Consider the following 26,732-nt stretch of genomic DNA (forward strand, 5'->3'; position numbering starts at 1 on the left):
GTCTGAGTAGTATTTCACTATACATATATATATATATATATATATATATACACACACATACATACATATACACACACCATATCTTTATTCATCCATCAATGGGCACTTAGGTTGCTTCCATATCTTGGTTATTGTAAATAATGCTGCAGTAAACATGGGGGCCAGCACCCTATGCAGTTCTGAAACTCCTCATTCATAGCAGAACACAACATGAAATCTTAAATAATTCCTTTTGTGGTTTCCTTTTTACCCTAAGGGTGACATGGGGTGGCAGCCGGCGGTGGAGGAGGGTTTGTCCATAGGAGGCTTCCCTTGAAATCCACAGGAAATGATGTGGATGCGCTGTTTAGCTTTCTCGAACGTCTACAAACAAGCACTGGGACACTGGTTGTTATTTTCAGCTAAGCAAGTTCCTCGTTCTGCTTTCGAAAGCCGTCTCCCTTTGGTAGGATTTTAGTCACTGTATGTGTGTCTATGAGACACTTAACGTCTTCCCTTAAATTAGTACTGTGTTCTCCACCTGAGTGGAAGATTCTCACCTTACAAGGCCTCCTTCTACTTTTTTTTCCCCAAAAGGGTGTTAGATTTATCAGATTTAATGCTTTATTTTTCTGACTTGCTATCAGTCACATGACTGCAAGAAGCCATTTCCCCCCTTTATATATTCTTTCCTAATTCTCCCATAAATGATTCTCTTCCAATTTATTTTTCTCCCCACTCTAAATTGGAACCCTGGGTAAATGCTGAGCAGCCCTTTTTCCAGCTTCTAATGTTCTTCAAATGGAATTGACAGGTAGTACTTGCCTTGACCCATATCACTGAGGGCAATCTCTGTCTCTCTGGGGCTCAGCCCCGTGTGGGTTTGCTTATTTCTGTGCTGAAGGGGCCTGAATATGATTTCTAAGCCAAAGGGATTCAGACATAATATCTATACCTATACTCTAAGTATTTACTTTGGCAAGTGACACCTTCATTCCAGTTGCCCCTGTTAGGAAGCCATAATGATGCTTTGAATTCTCTGCAGACCACAATATATAAATGTGCAGATTGTACAATGCAAATCCCAAGAGGTGACAATCACCTAGACCACAGTGTGACTAATGCTCCCTGGAGTTAAGCAGTGCACACCCTGCACAACCATACTTAGCAACATTTCAGTGGGAAACTTCTTTTCCTCTAATGTAAATCATTTTCTGCATTCTTAAAAATAATGGCCATTTGTAGACTCTTTTGCTTGCCTAAACATTATGATCAAGGTCTCATAAATTTAAAATTACTGATAAAGACTTAGGGAATAGGAAGATATACTGTCTGTATATCTTCCTTTTCCCTATGCCTTATCTTTATTTTCCCCATATTTTATTTTCCCTATAATCTTGCTCCCTAGAATACACTAACTTTGTTTTTTAAAAAATTGCAAAGTCATTGGGATAACTTGAGAGATGACAGATGGTGTTATCCTCAGTAAGGGAAAGTAGGTGGTAAAAAGGGGGAGTCACTAATGTCAGGCAAAACATCAGAGTCATGGTACCAAGAAGACGCTAAACATGGTAACATTTATTTCAAAACTCAAAACTGATTCCATATTAATAAATACTTTTAACACTGAATATAGAAAAACTACTATGCATGTTCTAATACAGTTTACTAAAGAATCAGAGAAAAGGTAGTCTTTCATCTCTCGGCCACTGAGAAAACAATCTGGAGGTAGGAATAGCTTCAAGGATATTGTGTAGAATTGGGGAAGGGAAAGAGAGGAGCTGATAAAACCAGGAAGAATTTTCTACTCTCCTTTCCTCACTAGGGCCTTAAAACTAAAAATCTGAAGTTGGAAAATACACCTGCACCACATACCAGATTTCCTTCTCAATTTTGGTTTAGAATCACCAGTTGGTGGACGGGGTCAAAGGTTGAAAACACGTACCCAATTTGAATCTAGGTCAGGTCTCGCTGGCTGATGATGGGTCCATGAGGCCCCTCAGAGGCCAAGCAGGAGACCGGACAGCTTGTCCTTAAAGCATATGCTTTAAGGCACAACCACAGTATCTTTAACTCAAGAACTGAAGGCATGGCACAATGTGACGGCCACCTCCACGTGCTGTCTAGGTGTAAGTCCTTTCAGAGCTGTCTTTGTATAAACTCATCAGCCAATCAGCTGGCCTGTGATCCAGCCCCTCCACCCTCTGGAGCTGGGGGGGACACTTCAGGCGGGCAGCTGTCCAGCCCCTTCACCCATGGAGAGACCCCATAGAGAAAACCCCTCTGGCCACTTTTTTCTGTAAACACTCAAATGAAACAGAATCTTGCAGATTTGGAGTTCCTGCTCCTAATTAGAAAAAATGGTAGAGAAATGCTCTGGAAAGGGACAAAGATAGCCCCGAGTCAGATCAGTCTCCAGTGCGAGTGGAACACGTCTGCTTTGGGCAGCTTCAGGACGTGGAGAGGACCCTGGTTTCCTCGGGTCTTTTTCTCAGAAGACATAATTTTCCAGGCTGTCGTCACAAGGCTTCAAGCTAAAGCCACCACTGCGGCGCTGGCTCTCAGGAAGTTTCTGGGTAGGGCAAGGAAGGAAGAGGGTTCTCCTTGACCGTGATATATGATCTTGTGGCCAAGAGCAAGAGAAGGCAGCAAAAGGGAAAAAAAGAGGTTTGTACCTAGTGCTCTTAGTACAGATGGGCAACGGTTTTAAAGGGAAGAGTTGTTTCAGGTTCTGAAGGCCACAGAGGGACTCCGGCTGCACTGCCATGGGTACTAGAATCGCGGGGCTTTTGAAGCTAGGGAGGACCTCAGGGCTCTCCTAGTTCAACTCCTTCATTTTCCAGAGGAGGAACCTGAGGCCTGGAGAGGGTAAGCAATGTCCCCAGGCCACACAGCTTGTCATATCTGCCTGGGGGACACAGAGAGTGGCAGAGAGGCTTCAGTGAGCAATGCGGTCGGTGTAGGCGAACATCACGCAGCACGTGGTTAGTTACATTCAGGACCCCCGAAGATGACAATGTCCCACCCCGGGCCCTTTCTCATTGATCTGTCGCAGAAGTGGCCAGGTCCTGGACCGAGCTTATCCATGAGGTTCCCTCGGGAAGCGGGGTGGTGCAGGTCGCTGGTGTGTCCTCACTTCCCCGTCCGGAAGGCCACCTGGATGGCTTTGATCCACTCGGTACGCTCCTTGGGGGTGGCCGCTTGCAAGAAATAGTGAACTTCATCAGCCGTGATGATCTCAAAGAGGTTCTCTTCTTCACTCTTCTTGCCTGGTGAGAGAAAAAGTGACGGTGGGCATGGGCACCAGAATGGCCCCTAGTTCACCCTCCTTCTGCAAGCAATGAAGTCCCCATTTTTCAAGTGTTCCAAAAAATTTAAATATGTGATTCTCAAACTTACTATCACTGTATGATCATACATATTCATTATATGATTATCTATATAGTGCTTATATATACAGGTATGTAGTATGATTTTGTGCTTGTGTGTGTATGTGTGTTTAAGAAGTAAAACATTCAAGGAGAAACATTTTATAGTTTATAAGCAAACTAAATTTCTCACTTTTGCACACAAATAGTGTTTTACCCTGTAATACTGTCCAGTGAGTATCTTTCCTCCACTCACAATATAAACCAAGAGCTGACCTCAATATATTTTTTTAAAACATCAAAAAAAACCCAGATTCACCACCAGTGCCATCAGTATAGCCTGAACTGGTTTTTATCAAGGGCTAAGTGAGACTCTTTGCTGAAAGGTCGGAAGGCAGCACACTTTCCAGTACTGTGACAAGACTTAAAACACATCCATCTCAGATCACAAAGCAGCACGCTGTCCACCCCAACCCTAAGGAAGACCCTACGGGGAGAGGCGAGTGAGCAGATCCAGGAATAGTAAAAATCTCGGCTTTTGCAGCTGCAGTGTTTTCTTGTCAGCCTCTATAACCTCATAAACCCAAAATGACAAGGAGAAACCAGGGTCTGGATGTCCGAACCACATCTTCCCACTGACACCACTCATCCCTACACCTGAGGAGACACGGTCATTTCATCACCAAATCATAGACTTGTGATCAGGACCCAAGGGTCATCTGGTGCGACTCCATCATTCTCGGAGGAGACGGGAGAGCCCAGATTAATTACGCTACTCAACACAAAGTTGTGCCACTCACTAACTAACCTAGACCTAACTATAACCCAGGAGCAGTTCCTGCTCCCCACACTGCCTCACGGCGCAAATGTTCCTTTTGTTGTGGGGTATTTCCTGGTCTATAAAAGGTGCCCTTTAAGGAACGTCACGGCTCAGTCTCAGGCATCAGGAGGTAACAAGTGTCTCCATCTAAGCCGGTTCTGAGGTGATGGATTTTTCTCAGCATTGCACTAGGATTTATTCAAGGCATCCACAAAACCGCTCCAAGTCCCCGAAGCCCAGAGAGCCAGTGCAGCAATTGGGAGAGAATAGCTTTGGGTCTCTCTAAAGTTTTCAGACAGTAAATTCATTCATGCCTGAGTGAGGGAGTGATGGAGTGAGTGCTGTTGACTCAGGGTGCCCAGGTGTGGAAGGGAGCCTGGGTAGACACACCTCTCTCCCACAAAAATTCATTCTTACCATCTGGGTTGCTCTCCACTGAGGTCACCACACAGCCTCTCAGGCGAATCGCTCCCAAGGGATCTTCTCCCTAAAGGAGAGAGGAGTCCTTCGTTATGTTTCCAAAGTAAAATGTATGGGTATACTTTATCCTGTTGGTGCAAAAGCCACACAGACTCACTGTGGTGTAGATAAGAGCAGAAAGAGATGAAAGAGAACCCCTTCTGGAGCCTCCATCCCTCACTTTACACAGCGGGGAGGTGTGGAAGCTGGAAGAGGAGACACAAGTCAATCTGAGCTTCACATCCGGAGGAAAGTGGCAGGCAGAGAAGGCAGTGAGGCTGAATCATCACGTCCCATGAGAGAAGGACCACACGTTTCCAGAGCCCTTTGGCCCCAGGCAACAGACATAGTAGTATAACCTCCACAGGAGGGAATCGAAGAGCCCTGTACTGCAAGCAGAGGCTGAGGACCCGACCCAGATAGACATGGCTCATTTTATTGAGGAAAAAGCCCTCTTCTGAATAATCAACAGCCCAAATGGCTGGACTCAAACAGTGTTTTCACTGAAGTAGGCCTAGAAGAGGGATTATCACTTTTTTGCATATTAAGCCAAGAGCACAGTGTTGGATTGGTTGAGTTCCTCTGAAAATATCAGATTGGGGCAAACAAAGAAAATTCTGTTGAGCTGACCAAATAAATGACCATATAGTGATATTTTCTCCCATCCCTGCGATTCTGCTGGCCTCAAAGCCTAAGATCTCAGATCTTTGCAATAAGAAGGGGTAGGAAAAGGTAGAGGACGGTGAGGAAAAAGAAGAGGGGATCGTGAAGAGGAAAGGGGCTTCGGCAGAGCAGAAAGGGGCCTGGGAAGCCCAGTGGACAGAAGCAGCAGAGGTTTCTAGTGAGATGGGTTTATCGAGCACAGCCTCTCACCCCAGCAGGGTCATAGTAGTGCAGATACGCAGGGTCTTCTCTCAGAATGAATTTCCTCACTTTCCAGTTCTTCCGCCTATGCCCCTGTATCCAAGATCAACACAGAAAAGGAAAGGATGAGTTCTTCACATCAGTCAGTACCCCTAGTACCTACGTGATAAATCTTGTTGAGTTGAAATAAGAAAAAAATAAAGATGAAATCCTAACTCCAGGAGAAACCAGGCTACAGCCCAGACCTTTGTCAGAGAGATAGCAGTAGATAGATGTTATTAAACCATGGATTAAGTTATTTCTAAGATTGTCTTACAGATTTAGCATTATATAAGACAGTGCTATGTACAGCGTACCGTGTTAGGTAACGGGGCGCTATCAAGAGATTTAAGACATGGCCCTGTGCTTCCAAGAGTTTATAACCTATGTGGAAATATAAAATAGCAAATGTCCAAATCAAATAACATGTATAGGTAATGAGTTTCAAAGGATTTTTTAAATATTTATTATTATTTGGAAACTTAATTTGGGATTTTTTTTTTGGTTTTTGGGGTTTTTAAAATTTTTACTGAAATACAGTTGATTTACAATGTTGTGTTAGTTTCAGGTATACAGCAAATTGATTCAGTTATGTACACACACATACACGTTCTTTTTTAGATTCTTTTCCATTAGAGGTTATCACAAGATACTGAGTATTAGTTCCCTGTGCTCTACAGTAGGTCCTGGTTTCAAAGGATTTAAATGAAGGGTATGTAATTGTGGGTTTGGGATGTCAAAGAGAGCCTCATAAAAACCTACATTTATCCACGTGGGATACACAGGAGTTATATAGGTGAGAAAGAGGTGGGTGGGAAGACCACTGACAATAGAAAAAGCAGCGGTGGGAATGTCCAAGGCATATTCAGACCCTGATGAGTAAGACCAGTCAGGCTAGAAGGCAGGGCTCATGAGGAACGGCAGAGGCAGGTTTGGAAAAGTGGAAGCAAACAGTAAAAAATGAAACATGGGGGTATTGTCATTGGTGGCTTTTGAGTTGGAAGCAAAAAGATTACAGTGACATTTTAGGAAGATTAATATGGTGACAACATACAGGATGGACCAGCTGGCTAGGTTAAAGATAAGCCAGGGGTAAGATAATATGGTAATAAGAAGATCATCAAGAAATGATTGCAACAATCCTGGCATAAAATCATTAGGGACTAACAATGGGTAGCAGCAATGGAAATTGGAAGCAATAGTGGTTGTGACAGACATGATGAAGAATAGGACTTGGCCCTACCCCATAGAATTAAACATTGACATTGTCTAGACTGTGGGTTCTGAGGCAGGATTTGTGTCTGTTTATCTTTGTTTCTCCCATGCCCAGCACCTGGCACACGGGAGCCCCTTCATATCTGTTTGTAATTGCCTTGAATTACCCAGTTATTTCGATTAGCTGATAGCAGTTGTTTAAAATGTTATGTTAAACCTGATTCTATGATTTCCCACAGTAAATTCAAATGACAACTCCAGAAGCTAAAAAAATTAGATTAGAAAATATATAGTTTCTATCTTGCCAATATGAAGAATATTGTCTGCTATTTCTGAAGCACCACATGCTAAGAGGCACATATACAAATTTTCCAAAATTTTTCACTGCGCTTGTGTAGAAAGCAATGAAACGTTTGTGATTTTAGCAAACTGTGTCTCCTTCATAATGCCAGGTCAGAAGAGTCTAAAGAGAGCTTTCAGGAATGGGTCTAAGTTATTTGGCAGGTCGTCTGGTCAAGGAGCTCAGCTCCAAAGAACCTTTTACTTGCCTGAAGCATGGAGCGAGGAACGCTGTAGAGTCATATGGGAGAACAGAGAATATTTCTATCTGCAGTATCACATACAGAATGGCTTTTGTAAAGCGTCAGTTTCTAGAATTCTTGTTATGAGTGCCTGCTCTTTGCCTTAGCTGATGCTGCCCACGGGCTGAGGACACTAAGGCTTCTGCCCCACGCCATTTCCTCCAGATCCACAGATACACAAGTCCAGTCCAGCTGGGACTTTGTCTACCCCTTTTCAACCTTCATGTTCAGTTTCCTCAGGGCTCCGCTCTAAATTAAGGCTTGTCAGATCAACTAACTCAAGAAAAGTCCTTCATGGCTGATAACAATATAGAATTATAGAAGACATCAACAAAAAGGAAACAATGAAATTCCGCCCCCCCAAGTGATTCCTGCTTTAACAGCCACCTTTCAGCACCTGTAATGAAAGAGCCAGATAACGTAGGAACGTCTGTCAGAACAAATGAGAAATCAGGTGATGGACAAGCTCTGCCTATGGGCAGCTGCCAGATCCTTCCCTGTATAAGGCTGGCCCTGCTCCTATGCTCGTCCTTTAGTCAGTGAGCACCCTGTCATAAAAGTTATTAGAATAGTCTAGAATCCTTTCTAAACCATGGCTGTATTATTCCCTAGGACCTCGTTCTCTCAAAACCTGATGTGAAAGTAAGTTTTCCACACTAATGCCCTACTTCCCCTAGTGAAACTCAAAATCCATATCAACGTTCTCCTTTTTAAGTATAAATATACGTTCAACTTTGGTTCTTCTCTCTTCACCCTGGAAGTTCAGGGTCCTATTATAAGTCAAATCTCTCAGTCCCACGGGACCTGTAGACAATGCATGGAAATCTCCTTATGGCAACCAGATTCTCTGTTACGTACTGAGAAGTGCCTTTAAGACAGCTCACGGCACAGCCACGAGGGCAAGACCTTGGCCTTAAAAAGCAGCTTTGGCTTCTCGACAACATACACTAGCCTCAGTTGTTTCACCCTGAATATTCACATATTTTCCTGTAGAGGTGCTGGCCCTGAGTTCTTCACTCAGCTCCAGCCCTTGTGTTCTCTTACCTCTTGGCATCCCGTGCCTTGGAGCCTGGTAACTAACCAGAGCTCTTCAGCTCACCCCAGCCCCTGCCTGCCAGACTGACAGTGGCCAGTACTGGTGGACACCTGGTAATTACTGAGTCTATACCCTCTGAGCAGATTTGACCTTTGTCTGCTGCTGCTCTTGCAGAGCTGGTCTGGATTTGGTCTCACCGTGACCTACCCACAGTCTGAAATGGTACTTCCGTGCCCTCAGTGGTTTATGATATTCCTCTTCTGGGTATGGCCTGTTCCTATTTCCTGGTTACTTTGCAGGGAGGAGGGATAGGCCAATGGAAGTACTTTCACCATGAAACATCCCTGTCTTTTGAAGGCATCTCTTAGCCAGCTGATATCCTCCAGCTAATGAAAGGGTCAGCATTTTCTTGAAACATTGATAGAAGAAGAATTTCCCTATTTTATTTATTTATTTTTATTTTTTTTTGGCTGCACCGCACAGCATGTGGGATCTTAGCTCCCCAACCAGGGATCAAACCCACACCTCCTGCGGTGGAAGCGTGGAGTCTTAACCACTGGACTGTCAGGGACGTCCCGAATTTCCCTATTTTATGGTGCTTCTGCCCTGTCTGCCTCAGTCCTCCTGACCTAATGCCACTTTGATCATCTACTTGACTATCCATCTATCTTTCACTAGGTGGGTGTCATTTTCTAATTGACTATTGACCAAACAAACAAGATACCATCTGGTGATTTAGAATACAAAGGACTTGGTAAGGGAGAAAGGTTAGAATGGAAGAGTAGTGACCACTCACCTGCTTCAGTAAACATCCCTGCTTGATAACGACCCCTCTGAACTCTTCTTTCAGAATCACATCATCATCACTAGAATTCTCTTCACAGAAGAACCCACTGTCTGGCTATTGGGGAACCAAAGAGCAAGTTTATTTTCCCAGTCTTAGGCATATTGCTACTTATACCATCTCCATCTCCCTCTCCCCTCCAGCCACTCCTTCCCCCTGTGGTTTATTGGTTTCTTCCAACCTGAACTTTAAAGTTTCTGGGTTTGGCCTTGCAGCGTGGCATGTGGGATCTTAGTTTCCTGATCAGGGATTGAACCGGTGCCCCCTGCAGTGGAAGCTCAGAGTCTTAACCACTGGACTGCCAGGAAAGTCCCATCTAGATGCTTATTGCTTGTTGCTAGATGCTCTCTTGTCTCCGCTCAAGTGTGGTTTTTATCAATATCCTTTCATTTTCTTGGGTTCCCCAAGCTATATTGGAAGTCTAGCTCAGCACATCTTTTTTCAAAGCCTTTCTTCTCTTGGGACCTTATGGCCAAATCCCTGAAAGCGGAGTTGGCTAGTTTATAAGACACTGTGCACACGACACAATCTCCATGACGCCCTCTGCCACTCAGCTCCTCCACTTTGAGAAGACCAAGAGCACGTGTCCAGCCACATCCTCTGAGGTCAGGAGGGGACTGGGCCTTGCTCAGCTATAAGAGAGCAATGAATCACACAGAGGAAGAGGAGCCACTGTGCTGGGTATTTTTAGAGTCCCACATTTAAATGGCTATAAACAACCAGATCAAAATTCTGAAAAAAAAAAAAAATTCTGACAGGGGAACTTCCCCAAAGTGAAATGAAACTCTCTCTGTGACAGTCACTTCATTTTTATAAGCAGCTTCCTTACTTCTGTGCTCTGACCCCAAATAGAAACGAAATTGCCAAAATCCCCCTAGAAATCCACTTTGCCAGATTTCTCATGTAACCCAAGATTAAGTCCGTATTGTGCAATACAGTTTCCCAATCTGTGGTAAGCATGCCACCGGGGAGACTCATGGTGCAGGGGGAAGGAACCTGGATGAACACATTTTGTATTGAGTCACATATTTTAATGTTTATTTGGAAATATAAAACTGGCCCACTGTGATTTTACACATCTCCCTCTAGAAAGGAAGCTCCCAGAGGGCCATAATTTTTGCCTGTTATTTTTCTTTCCACTACTGTATCTCCTTTCATGTACTTGGGCCTAATAAGTTTTTGGTTTTTTTTGGTTTTTTTTTTGTTTTGCGGTACACGGGCCTCTCACTATTGTGGCCTCTCCCGCTGCAAAGCACAGGCTCCGGACGCGCAGGCTCAGCGGCCATGGCTCACGGGCCCAGCCGCTCCGCGGCATGTGGGATCCTCCGGGACCGGGGCACGAACCGTGTCCCCTGCATCGGCAGGCGGACTCTCAACCACTGCGCCACCAGGGAAGCCCCTGGGCCTAATAAGTTTTTATAAAAGAATTCTTGCTTAGAATAAGAATAGATATAGCAAATTTTTAAAAGTAAATAAAGAAAACTATTCAAGTGAACAATATTTTCCTTTAAACAATCTCACTGGATGTGACAGGCATGGTGGAGGGGGACAGCTGTCAAGTCAGGGACATGGATCAACGCTGTAGGGCTGGGCTCTTTCTTTCACGGCGGATATGAACTGAGACCAACCCAGAACCCACCCAGAGCGGCCCCCAAGCCAGGAGGAGTAGGTGGGGAGCTCTCTCACTCACAAAGTAGTAGAAGGCGTCGGGGTTGTCGAGGAAAGGGTTCTCAGCAGTTCCGTCCACTGCGTATTTGGAGAGGTCTCCAGCAGGCTGCAGGTACCCTTCGTTGAGCAAGGAGGAGGCTATCACCAGGCCCTCCTGGCGATTCCGAACAGATTTATTGGAAACCAGCCAGTCGATGACACAGTTACCTGGATGGGACCATCAGAGGGAATGTTAGCTCTCTTTACCAAAGAACAAGCCACTGACAGTTGCCCCTGGAGAGCTCCGGATGACCCAAGTGTTGGGCTTGTCTCATCTTCCCTGTTACTCCAAGAAGGAAAAATGAAATCCATGGGACAGATACCTGGAAACAAAAGGAACCATGTAAAATGTTTTGAAAAACATCTACATGTTCCTCAAGGAACAAGGCGTGCATAAAGAAATGATTTTTACTAACCCACTCATTTATTCCATTAATGACCTAGAACTTCTGCTAGGAGCTAAGTTCTGTGATGGGTACTGGGGAGGCTTCCTCAGAGAATCTAAAAAGGGGATCTGCGTGATAAGTATTGTGACAAGTGCTTTGCTGTGGATGGATACAGGAAGCTGCTGGGTCAAATCTGCAGGAAGGCGCGGAGGGGTGGGTGGGGGCAGGGCTACCGTGTGCGCGCCATCAGGAAAAGTTTCACAGAGGAAGTGACACTGACTGGATGCTTGCCAAGCATCTACTCAGGCAGGGGCCGAGAGGAACCAGCAGGGGCTGAGGGAGCTGCAGTGTGAACAGACTCACACAGGCATGAAGCAGCCCCTCTGGTCGGTGGGGGGAGGAGTTGGTGGAAAGAAGGCAAACAATGACAAGAGAGAGAGAGGAAGGCCCAGTGTGAGTGGGGAGAGCTTTGATGGTACGTTAAGATATTGGGCAGTGAAGAGCTATTGCAAGTTTTTAAGCAGAGAAGACCATGACAGTACGTGTACGTCCTAAATTTGAATTTGACGATGTCCCTTGCACCGAATGTCACACCTTAGACAAGGGTCTAGCAGAGACCTTGAGAAGCCATTCAAACAGCCTTCTGCCTCAAGAGAGGATTGCAAGGAGCCATCAACTGGATTATTAGCAGGTTATAATGAAACATTTTATGAAAAAGATTCTGTACAACCAACAAAGTCCTACCACATAGCACAGGGCACTATACCCAATATTTTGTAATGACCTATAAGGGAAAAGAATCTGAAAAAGAATATATATATATGTATGTATAACTGAATCACTGTGCTGTACACCTGAAACTAACACAATATTGTAAATCAACTATATTTCAATAAAAATCAGTAAATAAATAAAACAAATTTCTTTCAAACATTTTATACATACATACATACATATATATATATACACACACACACACACACACACACACATATGTATTCTGTACAAATGTAGCCAACCAGGGAGCCAACATAACAGGTCCCAGGTCATCAAAGCAAGAGCAGTAGGATATGCCATCCTTGAAACAAGAGTGAAAGCAGTTAATCAGTGCGCCTTCCATGAATTTCATATACAAAATGCTTTGCCCGCTTTTCTTTCTCTAGAAGGATAAACTAATTAATACTGCATTTCTGACTTTAATCCTTGTAGTGACCCTGTAAAAGAGGTAGGGCGGTAATTACAGACCTCTTTTAAGAATGAGAAAATTAAGACTCAGAGGGTTTAAGTGACCTTAGGCCCGAGTTACACCTGCAATGGGCCTTCACTTAAGTATTCTAATCCTAGATTCCATATGTGTTCAGCTAGGCATGCCGAAGCTCGAAAGACAATTTCAGTCTAATCTCCCCATCACCTGACATTCAAGGTCCTCCATCACATGTCGCCAGTGCCTGAGCCCCAGTCTCTGCCACAGACTTGTCTCTCTGCTGAGACCGCCCGAGTCCCACATGAAGGCTCAAGCCACCTGAATTTCTAGAATCTGGTCTGACCTTCAGTGGAGAGAACTTAAGTAGTTCAAGCCCAGTACTCTGGGACTCAGTAAGACATTTCACAGGAAATAAGTCTGACCTGGACCTTGTGCCCAGATCTATATCAGAACTTCCCCTTGGTTTCTTTTTCCAGAGGCTTTGTCTTAGCGACCTCAGTCCTACTTGAGTTAGGGCCCTGCCTTATTCTTGGTATCTGGATTCCAAATCTCAACCCTGGCTTTTCTCATGCTAATGGGCTACTGCCTTGACTCTCTGAGGCTGAATTCCCCTGGGATACTACCCACCCCCTCCCCCCATTACCCCAGATCACACCCTTTATCCTCCACATTCCTAACCTTGACCTCTACCGTTTTTTGCGCATTATCTATTGATTGGACAGCCCTTCAGATTCCATCTGTTGTATCTTCTCAGTGTTTTCCTCTCTTGACCTCTATTGCCACCATAAGTCAGCCATGTCTGACATCTGACAACCTAGTCCCGAACTGTACTTCTCATTTTTTTCCCCTAAGGAACCATCAGTCCTACCAGGCTGGTCATTTTCTTTCCCTGATGAATATTCTGGAAATCTCAGCCCCATAACTTTGTCCTCACCATCTGCTCAGCCTAACTGCCCTCATCAGAATTCCTTCCCACAAACACTTAAAGAAACTCTACCCGTCTTCCAGAGTAGAATTTAGGTACCACCTTCTATTCATCCCAACTACCCCTGAGTTCTTTCTCTTTTCTGAACACAGAATTGATTGTCTGTGCAGACGTGTGACTCCTTAATCATAATAACTGCATTGAGAGCTTGTACCATATAGTACTTAGCGTGTATTCTAAACACATTACAGTTACAGCAAGCCTTCATGTAGGTGCACTACGATTATCCCTATTTGATAGACAAGGAAAGTGAAGCACAGAGAGGCTAAATTGTTGGCCTAAGCTTTTACAGCCAGTAGGCTGAAGAGCTAGAATTTGAACCAAGGAAGTCTGCCTCCAAAGAACATGTTTTAAACCACTACACCACCTCCCTAAACCCATAATACATAATGCCTCACCCTGTGCAGCCTCAGACATCCCGAATGTTGCCACCTAAATTTTACATTGGGTATCTTGATTCCTGTTTATCACCTTATTCACCTCTGTGTCTATTTCAACATCCTGCCATTTATTGGAAAACAAAATATGACCCTTTGATTGATATAGCTGGAACTTCTGAGATTTTTATCTTGAACGACAAAGTTTTGTTTCACCCTTCTTTCTCCTTCCACGCTGGGGAAGTTCAATGATCATGTCCACCAGCCTGCACTCCATGACCCCACTCCCCGCCCCCATGCTCTACATCCATCACCCACATGTGAGGCTGAGCGAGGCCTCCATACCGCCTGCCCCAGAAGCCCCACTTCAGACTCACAAGGCCTTTTACCTGTGAAGCAGTGATTGAAAATCTTCTTGTCCTTCTCTAGGTTCAGCTCTTTTACTCCTTTTTCAGTGTCTTTCATGGACAAATACAAGGCACTGCACAGATGAAAACACATGGATGAGTAAGAGGTTTTCAGAATGGCCAGTCCTCTCTGAGATTCGCCGCCTCGAAGGGGCTGCTCCTGAGTACAAGCCTCCCCCTCCCCAGGTGAACCCTGAGCCTAATCTCTCCAGTAGATCATAAGCACATCATTAGAGGGCAGAGTTCATGATCGCATAACTTTGTGGCCTGAGCAACATTCAGCAAAATGCACTGGGAAGGTACTTAACGTCTCTTAAATTCACTAAACTCTGCTGGTTTAATTTTTAGTGTCTGAGATGGAGAGTTGCCCCCAGTTAGGTGCCAAAGATGAAATGTTCTTGGGGCTCAATCCTCATGTCCCATTTCTTTGTGTCCTACAAGAGATCATCTGGTATAGACATTTGCCTCCCAGAAAGTGAATGTCTTGACTAAGCTTATCCCTTTATCCTAAAAATTAGGAGATAAAGCAAAACAGTGAGACATTCTCATTTTTGTCCTTGAAGTAATCAACTAAAGATAGCCTTATCAGAGAGATTGCAAGCAACAAAACCCAAGGCCACTTTCATGGATCTCGTGGCTCCACATAGCACAAGCATCATTTGCACTTAGCTCTGACAGCTGTGGTTAGAAATGTGGTCACTTGACCACCCCACCCAGCAGCTACAGCTAGACTAGGCAACTCCTCTTGGGTCTTTACCAAAAAGCTTTCTTGGTGAGAGAAAGTGCTCATTCTCTCTATGCTCAATGCACAAATTTCGTCAGACTCCTGTGACCTGCTACGTCCTGCAGGAGGCATGCAGAGGACTTTTTTCAGTCCCCTCCTAAGGACTCCCCTCACCCATTTTGTAAACCAATATGGAATTTAAGTAGCCAATATGGAATTCTTCCTGGCAGGGCTCCTGTTACAGGATATGTTCCACATAAAAGCAAAAACCAGCAAAAAGTAAAAAGACTCCTAGAGAAAGGGGCTCATGTGATATCAACCTTTAGGCAACAACCATCACCTGCAATTCCAGGCCAGTCAACATCAGAGGTCATTAATCTAGGCCAAGGCACAAACGGCTTCCTGCTAGGAGAGGTGTTCACCCTTGCTGAATGTGTGAACTTGAACTTGAAACCTTACCTACTAGGACACACAGCCCGTGCCTTTTCCTACCTACCTATAGATCCTGAAGCTTTCTTTTAAGAGTAATTTATTATGGCTACTTCATAAATACAATGATGCATCTCTCTCTCTCTCTCTCTCTCTCTCTCTCTCTCTCTCTTTCTCTCTCTCTCCATCCCCCATCTCTCTCTCTGCCAAGATTACCCAAAATGAGGGAACTTAAATTCCACTGCCCCCTCTCCTCAGCTGCTAGACCTTAGAGAAGCCACAATCACTCTTTCAGACCCAGGTAAACATCTTAGTATACCAAGTGCCAGTACTAAGGACCTGGAAGGGTGGATACAGCCTTCAGAGGTGACCAAAGCAGGCCTTGGAGCAGGATCTGTTGTGAGATTTCCTCAAGAAGCAGGGTGGGAGGAGGGAAGAGTGAAGGGAAGCAAACATAGAAAATCACCCTATGGAATGAAGTGAGAGAGCGGCATGGACATATATACACTACCAAACGTAAAATAGATAGCTAGTGGGAAGCAGCCGCAGAGCACAGGAAGATCAGCTCGGTGCTTTGAGACCACCTAGAGGGGTGGGATAGGGAGGGTGGGAGGGAGATGCAAGAGGGAGGAGATATGGGGATATATGTATATGTATAGCTGATTCACTTTGTTATACAGCAGAAACTGACACAACATTGTAAAGCAATTATACTCAAATAAAGATGTTAAAAAATATAATTTTTAAAAAAAGAAAATCACCCTAAGTCAATGGTTTCTGGCAGTCGGATGGACCTCCTGGTAGATTTCCTGGCAAACTTCTGACCTCCTTCAATGCATTTAATGGCCTTCTTGATGTCCCGAACCCAGCCATCTCTCTCCTCCAGGAAGGCTGCCTGGAAGAAGTGGTCCTGCTGTTTGGTCGTAGTGATCTTAAACACAAACTGAAATCAAAACACATCCCATTAGGAATGACTCCTTTCAAGGGGCTGAGGTCTCTTATGAAGTACAGCAGTGGAGCCAACCCTGTTCTGGAAGTGCTTGGCCAAGAAAGACCCAAATGCCCAGGGTAGAGGGTGGGTGGTGTGGAGAGGGACTGGCCCAGGAAGCTCCATTCACATTGCAGGCTATGCATGGTCTCAAGGGTCAGCCCCTGACAAGGTATTCATGGTGGTTAACGACATCAACTCACCATCCTTTTGCCAAAGTCCTGGCAAGGGCTAGTCAGAGTGCTTCCTTTCAGGGGAATCATTCCTTTGGGGCTGTTATCACTTTTCTTCTTATAGAATTCAACTCCGTCTTCTAACAATACAACCCACATGGGTTTCCAGGTGTTGAACATGCTCCCCTGTAATGACAACAGAAAGAGCTGGGTAATGATGTTTTCTAAAACTCTTCTATAGGTGGCAAAGGGCTTGATAAATAGCCTAGCTTTGGCCAGTGTGGACACAGGCGACCCACATTTGTGTGACCAGGCTGCTAGGAAAGCAGCCTTCAGGGGACAAGGGGAATACCATTCTGCTGGAACTTTTAAAAAAAAGTTTTAAGATAAAATATATACACATCTATAATTAGACCATAAGCCTCTCCTGGGCCATTACCAAGAGAATAGGGTGTGACTCTCAACTCTCCTTCTTGTACATTTCAGGTTGACTATCTGGGGCTTATTTTCTCCCAACCCTGCCCATTGTGTTCCATTCAACTTAGGGATGGCAAATAGATTCTACCTCAAGTGCCGACTCAGACTGAAGAGTAGAGGATGCCTGAAGCTGGACTCACTGGAAAAATGCCACCATCAATAGCGTGTGCCATAAATGGTGGCATGCTAGCTGCAGTTACTTCCATCCCTTGGTGTAGTCAGATTTTATCTGGATATGAACATCAGGAAGAAACTCAGAGCACAGCCTTGTGTACAGGCATGGCTAAGAGGTATGAAAATCACCTGCAGAACCGTCTCTAATGCCAGCATGATACTGTCATGTCAGTGTAGCCTTTAGGAGTATCCTTACTTTAAAAGTTTTCAGTTTGGGTTAATGCCAACTGTCCCTTTATCAACAGATAACCATTCTGACTACATCAAGGAAGTCTCTCTTTTTTATCTATATTTTGGGAGGGTTTTGGAAAAGGAAGAGAACAGGGTTCTATGCCTCTTATCTTTGACCCCACGATGTCACCCTGTCATGACTACCACAAAATGGGATTATCACCCAGTTCCCAGAAGATCCTGCTGGTTATCTTAAAATGCAAAGAGCCTCTATATAAAGGTCCAGTTTCCCAAAAGGAAGACTATTTATGCAAAGAAGATAAATACTTGTGGGACTATCATTTTGCTTGTCCAAGTGTTTCCTTTGTTTTAGTTACTGAAAAAAAAAGTGTTAAATTAATACACACTATCTCTTTTCTGAACATACAGAATAATTATTCATGCTAGCACTGAATTACTTCCCTTTTTGAAAAAATGGGCAAGGTCAGACACTATGCCAACACATGAAATAATTTCAATCAAATGTCCTTCTGTTTTACATCTATCAGAGAGAAACTCATAATATAAAGAGTTCCTGCAAACCAATAAGAAAAAATACAAATAATCTATTTTTTTTAATGGGCAAAAGACTGGAAGAGGCACTACATTAAAAAAAAAAACCTCTGAAAAAGTGTTTAACGTCATTATCCATCAGGGAAATGCAGATTAAAACCACAATGAAATACCTCTGCACACCCACTAGAGCATCTAAAATTTTGAAAGCTTGAGAAGAGCAAGACTTGGCAAGGACATAACTGGAACTCCCATACATGGCTGGCAGGAGTGTAAAATGGTACATCCAATTTGGAAAACTGTGGAGAACGTTCTAATTCTTAGAAGATATATTTTGACATATTTAGGCATGAGGGAGCATGATAAGCTGACTTATTCTCAAATATCTCAGCATAAAAATATGTGTGTATATTTATATAGAAATACAGAGATAAGACAAATGTAGCCATGTGTTAACAATTCATAAACCTAGGGAAAGAGTGTATAGGTAGTCATACTATTTTCTCCACTTCTCTGTGGATTTGAAAATGTTCAAAATAATTGGGAAAAATTAATAAATAAATGAACAACACATGATACTACTACATACTAAAATTTGGGATGTGCTTTTAGGGAAATATAGAAATTGGACTAGATGACTGCTGAAATGCCTTTCAAGTCTCAAATTCTATATTCCACTTCCAACCTATCAAAGATTTATGACTGCCAGCGTCACTCAGGGCTTTTGACCTTGGAACCGGGATAAAATTAGGAGACGTCAGCCAGCACTACATTCCTTCCGTAGACCATTAAAATAAAACTACTCCCGGGCTTCCCTGGTGGCGCAGTGGTTGAGAGTCCTCCTGCCGATGCAGGGGACACGGGTTCGTGCCCCGGTCCGGGAAGGTCCCACATGCCGCGGAGCGGCTGGGCCCGTAAGCCATGGTCGCTGAGCCTGCGCGTCCAGAGCCTGTGCTCTGCAGCGGGAGAGGCCGCAACAGTGAGAGGCCCGCGTACCGCAAAAATAAATAAATAAATAAAAAATAAATAAAATAAAACTACTCCGGAGCCAACTATTCAAAATGAGTTTGTGCTTTACTAATTCAAATGTAGCCTCAGGGTCTGACAGCTCACTGGGTGGAGGATGTATCATTTGGGATTCAGGGGCATTATGCCCATTAAGGAGGCTGATACTCGGTAAAACAAGGGAAATCGGACAGTTTATAAAGTGGGACTTTGTTCCAGTCTTGGTAGTGGTTAGTTAGGTTAGGATGATGGAATTCTGGGTCATCTCTCTCCTCTGCACCTGCTGGCTTCTCCCTGGATAACCTGACAGCACCTCCTCTCCATGACCGCTATATTTACCCTTCTCTGTCCTTAACCTTCTTGGTGCTCACCCAAGAGCAAACCCAGAAGTGTGATCACGGACTGCCCATGCTAGAAAGGCATTTAGGATCATCTACCAACATCCTCATCACACACGTAAGAAAGCTGAGGCCACTTTAAGTGACTGGGCCTAGTACACCTGACCAGTTAATGTGGGACTGAGATTAGCATCCAGGCCTCCTGATTCCTAATTTTATGTTCTTTCCATTTCCCCTTAGACGCCATCTTCATTTTGGTTCTCACTGAGCCATTCTTGAATATAAATCAATTTTTAGGCCACTTAGCCAGCTATATATATATAACCTCATAGATGTGTATATGTGTGTACATAAAATCATAAAACATATCTAAATTGTAAATCACATCATAATATGATCCTATATAATAATATGTTTTATGATACTATAAATATATAAGGTTTATATATGTAAGTAAATATATATGTGGCATAGGCCTGCTTTCTTCCATTATAGGCCAAAACCTATACAATTACATTTTCAGAATGGGCAGGTTTTAAATGTTGAGTCAAATTTAAAGTTTCCAAGTGAGTCACTGTACATCATCATGGAAGTGGTTAGTTTAGTGCATAAGAGTCTGACATTGCATGATACCAAAAGAAGAACTCTTAAAGCTCAAGATATTTGACCACTTAAAAAAATTGAATTTCTGTACAGTAAAAAAACAAATGAACAAACAACAACAAAAAAAACCCTGAACAACTGAAAAGCAAATTAAAAGGTATGAATATTTATAATATAGTATCATATAATTAAAGGTTAATATCCTTAATATATTTTTTAACCCTTTAGAATTAATAAGAAATATACAAACCCTCTCAATTTTTTTTAAACGGACAAACAATAGAAACAGCCAATTCTCAAAAGAAGAAATGCTTGCGTCCAATAAACATAAAAATGTACTGCTTCAACAGCATTTAAACAAATGCAAATTAAACAAAATATAAACTTATTCTTCAATACTTTTTTTAAAAAGATTTATAAAATGTATTGGTGAAGATTTGGGAAAATGGGCGCGTGGGGAAAAAAAATGGAGCTCTATTGGTCAGCAGTTTGATGTGGGCTATCAAAATAACTAAAGTCATTTGTAGGCTATATAAATAGAAGCATAGGAAAGTAACGTTGTAACTTTAAATGGAGCATCACCGGTAGGTGACCATGGAGCTGGGTGGCCCAGGCTTTTTTTTTTTTTTTTTTTTTTGCGGTACGCGGGCCTCTCACTGTTGTGGCCTCTCCCGTTGCGGAGCACAGGCTCCGGACGCGCAGGCTCAGCGGCCATGGCTCACGGGCTCAGCCTCTCCGCGGCATGTGGGATCTTCCCGGACCGGGGCACGAACCCGTGTCCCCTGCATCGGCAGGCGGACTCTCAACCACTGCGCCACCAGGGAAGCCCCTAAACCTCATTTTCTACATCTGGCAAATGAGGATAATGCTACCACCTATTTCTTAGGATGATTGGGAGATTAAATAAAATAATCCACGAACATTGCTTAGGGCAATATCCAGAACATAGGGAGCACCCAATAAATACTATCTAGTCCCTGTAATTCTGTACTTGTGGTTGCACCTGGAGAATGAACTTGACCTCAGGAAACCTCAAAGCTACAGCTAAAGTGAAGCCTGTTCAAAAGAGAGTGACAGGATGGCATCTCTCTTGGGGAAATTGTTGGAACTGGTAGGTTTTAGCCCAGAAAGGGACAGGCAGGGTAGATAAGGACTGTCTTCAAGGGTGTGAAACATTTCGATTGTTTTGAAGTCTCAGTAGGTAAAAGTTTCAGAAAAAAACATTTTGCTGCATAACTTAAGGGAGAAAGTTAAATTAGTGAGTTCCCTGGCACAAGAGGTCTTCTAGCACGCTTGTGAACAGAGTAGTAAAAGAAATTCAGGCCACAGATGAGAAGTTCAATTAAATGCTTATCAAAATATGTTACATTCCTTTCAATCCTCAGATTCTACACATCTGTTCTAAAAACGTGTTATTACTATTATGCCTTTAGTCTTCCAATTCCAGGTGCCCTTGCCTTCATCTGAACACTTGGGCTTCACCTGCAAGCAAAAACGAAACAAAACTGCAAAAAAAAAAAAAAACCCTCAAAAACATATTTAACATGAATATCTAAAAATGACCCCATTAGAAATTATTTTTTTAAGTTACTATAATATGAACCCCCGAGATTTTTTTGGTTTCTCTACAAATAATGATAGATAAAGCAGCTCCCATGCTTCAGACACTGGCCTGGGTGTTGGGGTATAAACATGAACAAGACGCCATCTTTGCTCTCAAGATGTTCACAATCTAACAGGGGAGAGAGTGACCTTGACCTGCAACTCCAGGGCGGTGTGATGAATGCACAAACTGAGACAGGCCTTCCTGCACATGTGTGGCTTCACAGAAAGAAGCCATGACTCATTGCCGAGGGAGGGGACAGCTTGATTGTGGTGTCGAGCCCCTCCCAGACATCTCCCACCAAGTGAAGACACCTCCTTTCACTTCTCCTTTTCTTCAAACTTCTCTTTTCCTATGTTGACATATAGCTAGAATTTAAAGGAAAACTATATGATGGTCAAAACGACATATTGAACTAAAGCAGAACTGTGAGTATCATCTCTTCTCCCACACTCATGGGACATGTTATTTTAAGGTGGTGTTGCTTCTATGAAGTCCTCATTTCTGCTACATCATAAATTGCTTCATCTAGTTGGCCAACCTGATCTATGACATCACTTGTGACCCGATCAATGGTCATTTTGTGCCAGTTTAAATACTTTGAAGGCAAGGAAACGAATCTGTTCAGTAGAATATTTTTTACATAAAAAAATTCTTCCAGGTTGGACAATTTCTCAATAAAAACATATTAGGTTAGCAATAGAAAAATCACACAAAGTGTCTAACAGCATGATTTCTGGAGCCTGAGGGATTTCGGTTCAAATTTCAACTTTGCCTCTTCTAAGCTGTGTGACCTTAGGCAAGCTACTTCATTTTTCCAAAACTTAGTCTCCTCACTTATCAAATGAAAGTAATAATACTACCAATTTCCCATTGTTCTAAAGATTAAATAAGATAATACACTTAAAGGGCTGATCACTATGCCTAGCTTGTAGTGGGTGCTCAAAAGATGGTAACCATATAGGCAGATAAGATGACACAGTTTTGTAGGCAATACTATGAAGTCATTCTGGCCTAAGGTTCTCCTGGGCACCACGCATCACAACAACAGTGCTTTGGAAAAGAAAATCACTGCAATCTGAGCCCATGAGGGCCACGTATAACACGGTTAGGCACAGCTCTCTGTGACACTGGGACCACACTGCTGGGTTCCAGTCAATCTCGGCCACTGAATAGCTGTGTGACCTTAGGCAAGGCCCTTTGCCTCTCTGTACCTTACTTTCCTCCCCTGTAAAGTAAGGGTAATAGTTGTACCCACTATATACATATATATATATATATATATATATATATATATATTGCATTAATGCATTAAATGCTTAGATCTGTCCCTGCTGCAGGGTAAGCTCTACATATGTTGGCTACTCTGATGACAATGAATCAATGTGTGCAAATCAAGAGGGATTATTTCATGGTGTCTGGAAGACAAGGTAGCCGTTTGAAAGAATTGCTGGGCAGAGACCCCTGAGTCCTGCTCTCTGTTTTGCCCCAGGCTTTCCTCCTTCTATCAGAACCAGCTTTTTTGCAGCCCTTTTCTTTCCTGACCAAGCCTCTTGTCCTTCTCTTTCTCACCACCCCGATTCCTATGCTTTCCCCCAGCCTCACAGGCCACCTAAATTCCTAATACACTCCTTGGGTCAGTCCTGCCACTCAACATGCTGGCTGTTGTCATAGAAATGAAAGTTGGCTGCATAAACCTCTAGGAATGAGACTGGTTGGTGACGTGACTTGGTGGAGTCTAGGTTATTGGTTGCGTGTAACCTGCTCCTCTCTCTTTTTTTAAGCTATGATTATAAACATATCCAAATCAGTAGTATATTTTCAAGGACCTCCAAAATATGTTTATTGGCTGGAAGTAACCCCCTAATCAGAGGAAAAGGGAGGTTGAGGTCACCACACACACTCTTGCCCACAGTACAGTTTGTCCAGGCCCCACTCTGGCTCTGCAAAGTTCATCTCACCTCCCTTTTGCTGGCTTGGGAAGCCTGCTTTTCAGAAGGCTGCCTGGGATCAACGAGATGGTGGGCTTTGTGGTTGGGCAAGCCTGGGTTTGAATCCCAGGTTGTCCTCTTACCGGCAAGCCACTTATTCTCTCTGAGCCTCAGTTTCTCATCTGTAAGATGGGGATAAGGGTATAGGGTGGATAGGATTGAATGAGATGGAGTTCATACAGTGGCTAGCTGCTACATGGCAGGCTCTAAGTGCTCTTTTTTTGAAGTCAAAGTGGCAAGACTTTGAGGCAAGAAAATCTGGGTCTTCTTTAGAATGAAAAAGCTGCAAAATGACAGAATCATGTATTTTCCCTCCTGCTCTTAACCATCAACCCTATTTAAAGATCTCAGGAGGGAGGCAAAGGAGGAAACCTGAACTGTGAAATGTGGACAGTTATCTTGCACAGAAGAAAAGCAGAAACATTATATAGTCGATACCATTGACTACCGACCCCAAGATTACTGACTTGACAAAATCCTTGTACGACAAAATCCTTGTACTAGCATATTCTAATGTTATATTTTTTCCACCCAAAACATCTTTATATCCAATAAAATTATTTCATAAAACAAGAATAAGGAGAAATATATTCTCTATTACCACCCAGATATCTTAAACTGCGTAAGAAGAAAAGGTGAACCGACGGAGACATATATTATCGCCTGTCGTGCTTTAACATCAATGACTATAGTCAAGGCATCTCCCAGCCTTGTCAGAGAAAGATCTTCATGCTCTTTTCTTCACTATTAACTTGGCAACCAATCCAGGAAGCAGGGCATATGACCAATAGCGTCTAGGAGAGGACTGCCTATCTACTGAAGTATATAGCAATACTGATATTAATAATCATTGTGACTTAGGTACCATCTACTGTGTGCTAGGTTCCTGACAAATACTTTTTAACCCATGTATATGAAGTACCTGAAAGAAAAAAGAATGACGTCTAAAGAAGTTAGGAAGTTTAGCACCTTACTGGGAAATTCTGACTTCAGTTCTGCAGCTGACAAAGGGAATCTCTGAATCAAGCATTTCTTTAAAATAACAAATTAGAGAATCCTAACACATTATAACAGAGAGTGTTCAAAAGGCCCCAGAGAAAAATGCAAAAAGTATGAAGATGTAAATTGTAGACAGGAAAATTATGGGAGATATAAACTGGAAAAATAAATATGAAATTTCACCATGTTTTTTTCTAGGTACTTTTTCTAGACTGACTTTTACAGGCTATGATCTGAGAGAATTACCCTCAGTGATTTAAAAATTTGTTAATTTAAGTCCATATGCTTGCCAACCCTAACTCTTTCATTGTCATATTCTAGTGGGGCAGATTCACTTATTAGAGATTGAGTCTTTTAATCATTTGTAATTTATAGAGTTTAAAATGTAAGTATACAATATAACAGCAATTTTAATTACAAAATGCTTAAATTGTTTTTTTAAAAAAACAAACAAACAAAAAACCTTTGCAGAAAATGTTTCCATTCACCTGTTCTTCTCAGGATACTAGCCTAAGTGACCAGGAAAGAAATGTCAACATTAATTACTGTTGGCTCTCAAGAGAGTATTAGTGCCTATTGCAAAGAGTCTACATACACCTCTGTGTATATACATGTGTCTTTTCCAAAGGATGTTTCAAAATATGGCTAGCTAGAAAGAATACCAGCTGAGGGCTCATTTATTCTCTGGCATCTACTCGTAACTCTCACGACCATAGACACATTACAAACCCTAACTTAGATTGAATTTACTCAATGAAAATCCCGGTGTACTGGACAGAGCTCAGTGCCAGGAGTCAAGGAGTGAGTTTCTGGTCCCAAATCTGTCACAGCCATGTGACTTGGAGCAGTCACCCAGCTTCTGGGTCTCAGCTTACTCTTGTGGAAATGAGGGAATGAGGTCAGACGGTCTAAGGCCCCTTCCAGATTTAAATCAAAACAGAATCAGGCAGCAATGTGAGCAGTTTAACCTCCTCTTAGTAGAATTTTCAGGTTAAAATGTTAAACCGTGGATGGCCTAAAACAGAGTCCCATTATGCTCTCATTCAATTAAAAACTGGAACGTACTGAGTTCAGTTCACTTCTAACGCCCTGAACTCACTTGGGTGACTGTGAGTTACATGTTCATATAGGTGTTGTCCACAGGATGCCAACGAGCCCTATGTGTGAACTCACCCTCTTGGGGAGTATCACAGTGACACAGCATACACCCACCATCAGGAGAAAAACCAGCAGTGCTAACGAAATTCAATTTCCTGATGCCACACCAGTGAAACCAAGCATTTTTGAGTAAACTTGTGTCTCTGTTTTCTAATCTTTAAAATGGTGCATCTACCTACCACCTTAACAGCACGTTATACAAATTCACTAAGAACTGTGAGTGAAGAGATTTCAGTCCAATAAAAAAAGGATGAATAAGCTACCATTACTGTATCATTATATCCGCTCATCTTTAATATTTTCTTCTTCCTCTTTTCCAAAAAAAAAAGAGGGGAAGAAGAATTTAAATAACAAATGAATAGTTTCTCCTAGTAACCTCTATAGAAGAAGAGTTTCAGTCTTCTAGCATAACACACATGTGTGACTCTTGAAAAGGATGCTTTAGATCCTGAAGGATTTCCAGACCCTGTCGTCTGGAATTCTCAGCCCCACAAAATCAAGCTGTGCTGACGCCTGAGCTGGATTCATTCACTTTTAAGAACCAGAAGGCAATGGAACACGTACTGGCTTCTCCGCACCACTCCGACCTTCTACAGGCTGCGATGCTCTCCTGTTTCAGCCCAATAGTTTCAGCAGGTAAAGAGTGCAAAGCTGGACTCCAATCCTCCCCCACCCTATCTCCAGGGACACCCTTGCAGGTGGCACTTTGCTTACCCTCTTCACAAGGTAGCCCTCCCTGATCCGCTTTGGTTCCATGTCGGACAGACAAAGAGATGGCCGAGTCCCCCCACAGAAGTCGCCTCAGGAGCTCGTCCTCCTCTGAGAGCTGGGGCCGTTGTGGGCTGCTTTTCTAGAGCGAGGGCCCTTTCACAGTTTCCCCTCTGCTGGCAATCGCGTGATCACATCCTCTTCCCCTCACCGGGGTGGAAGATTAGAATAAGGAACTGCAGAGTGAAACAACCCATTCTTTGCTAACATTGGAGATTTGTCAAAAGTACAGTTGGGTCGAATATTTACCTAAGGTCAATTTTTATTATCATAAAGGAAATAATTCTCCTAAAGAGAAAAAAATGGTG

The 26,732-nt window shown here is 43.1% G+C and overlaps 1 protein-coding gene across 1 annotated transcript; it reads right to left on the reverse strand.

Moving 5' to 3' along the window:
- Positions 1-1,537: 1,537 nt before the first annotated feature.
- PLEK (pleckstrin) lies at positions 1,538-26,501 on the reverse strand. Its single transcript, XM_022597234.3, has 9 exons — positions 26,371-26,501; positions 16,616-16,771; positions 16,186-16,367; positions 14,254-14,345; positions 10,896-11,080; positions 9,158-9,262; positions 5,500-5,583; positions 4,585-4,654; positions 1,538-3,248 (listed from the first exon to the last, which is right to left on the reverse strand). The coding sequence occupies exons 1-9, from the start codon at positions 26,410-26,412 to the stop codon at positions 3,112-3,114; spliced, it is 1,053 nt and encodes a 350-aa protein (XP_022452942.1). The 5' UTR covers positions 26,413-26,501; the 3' UTR covers positions 1,538-3,111.
- Positions 26,502-26,732: the final 231 nt, after the last annotated feature.

Source organism: Delphinapterus leucas, chromosome 13 (assembly GCF_059928025.1).
Source record: "Delphinapterus leucas isolate spDelLeu-1000000601 "Yukka" chromosome 13, BTC_Dleu_Yukka2, whole genome shotgun sequence".
In the NCBI taxonomy this organism is placed as follows: Eukaryota; Metazoa; Chordata; class Mammalia; order Artiodactyla; family Monodontidae; genus Delphinapterus; species Delphinapterus leucas.

Coding starts and splice junctions, on each gene's coding strand:
- PLEK (XM_022597234.3), bottom strand. CDS start 26,412: ATGGAACCAAAGCGGATCAGGGAGGGCTACCTTGTGAAGAGG. Junction 16,772..26,370: donor AGGGCTACCTTGTGAAGAGG/GTAAGCAAAGTG, acceptor TTGTCATTACAG/GGGAGCATGTTCAACACCTG. Junction 16,368..16,615: donor AGGACTTTGGCAAAAGGATG/GTGAGTTGATGT, acceptor TTTTGATTTCAG/TTTGTGTTTAAGATCACTAC.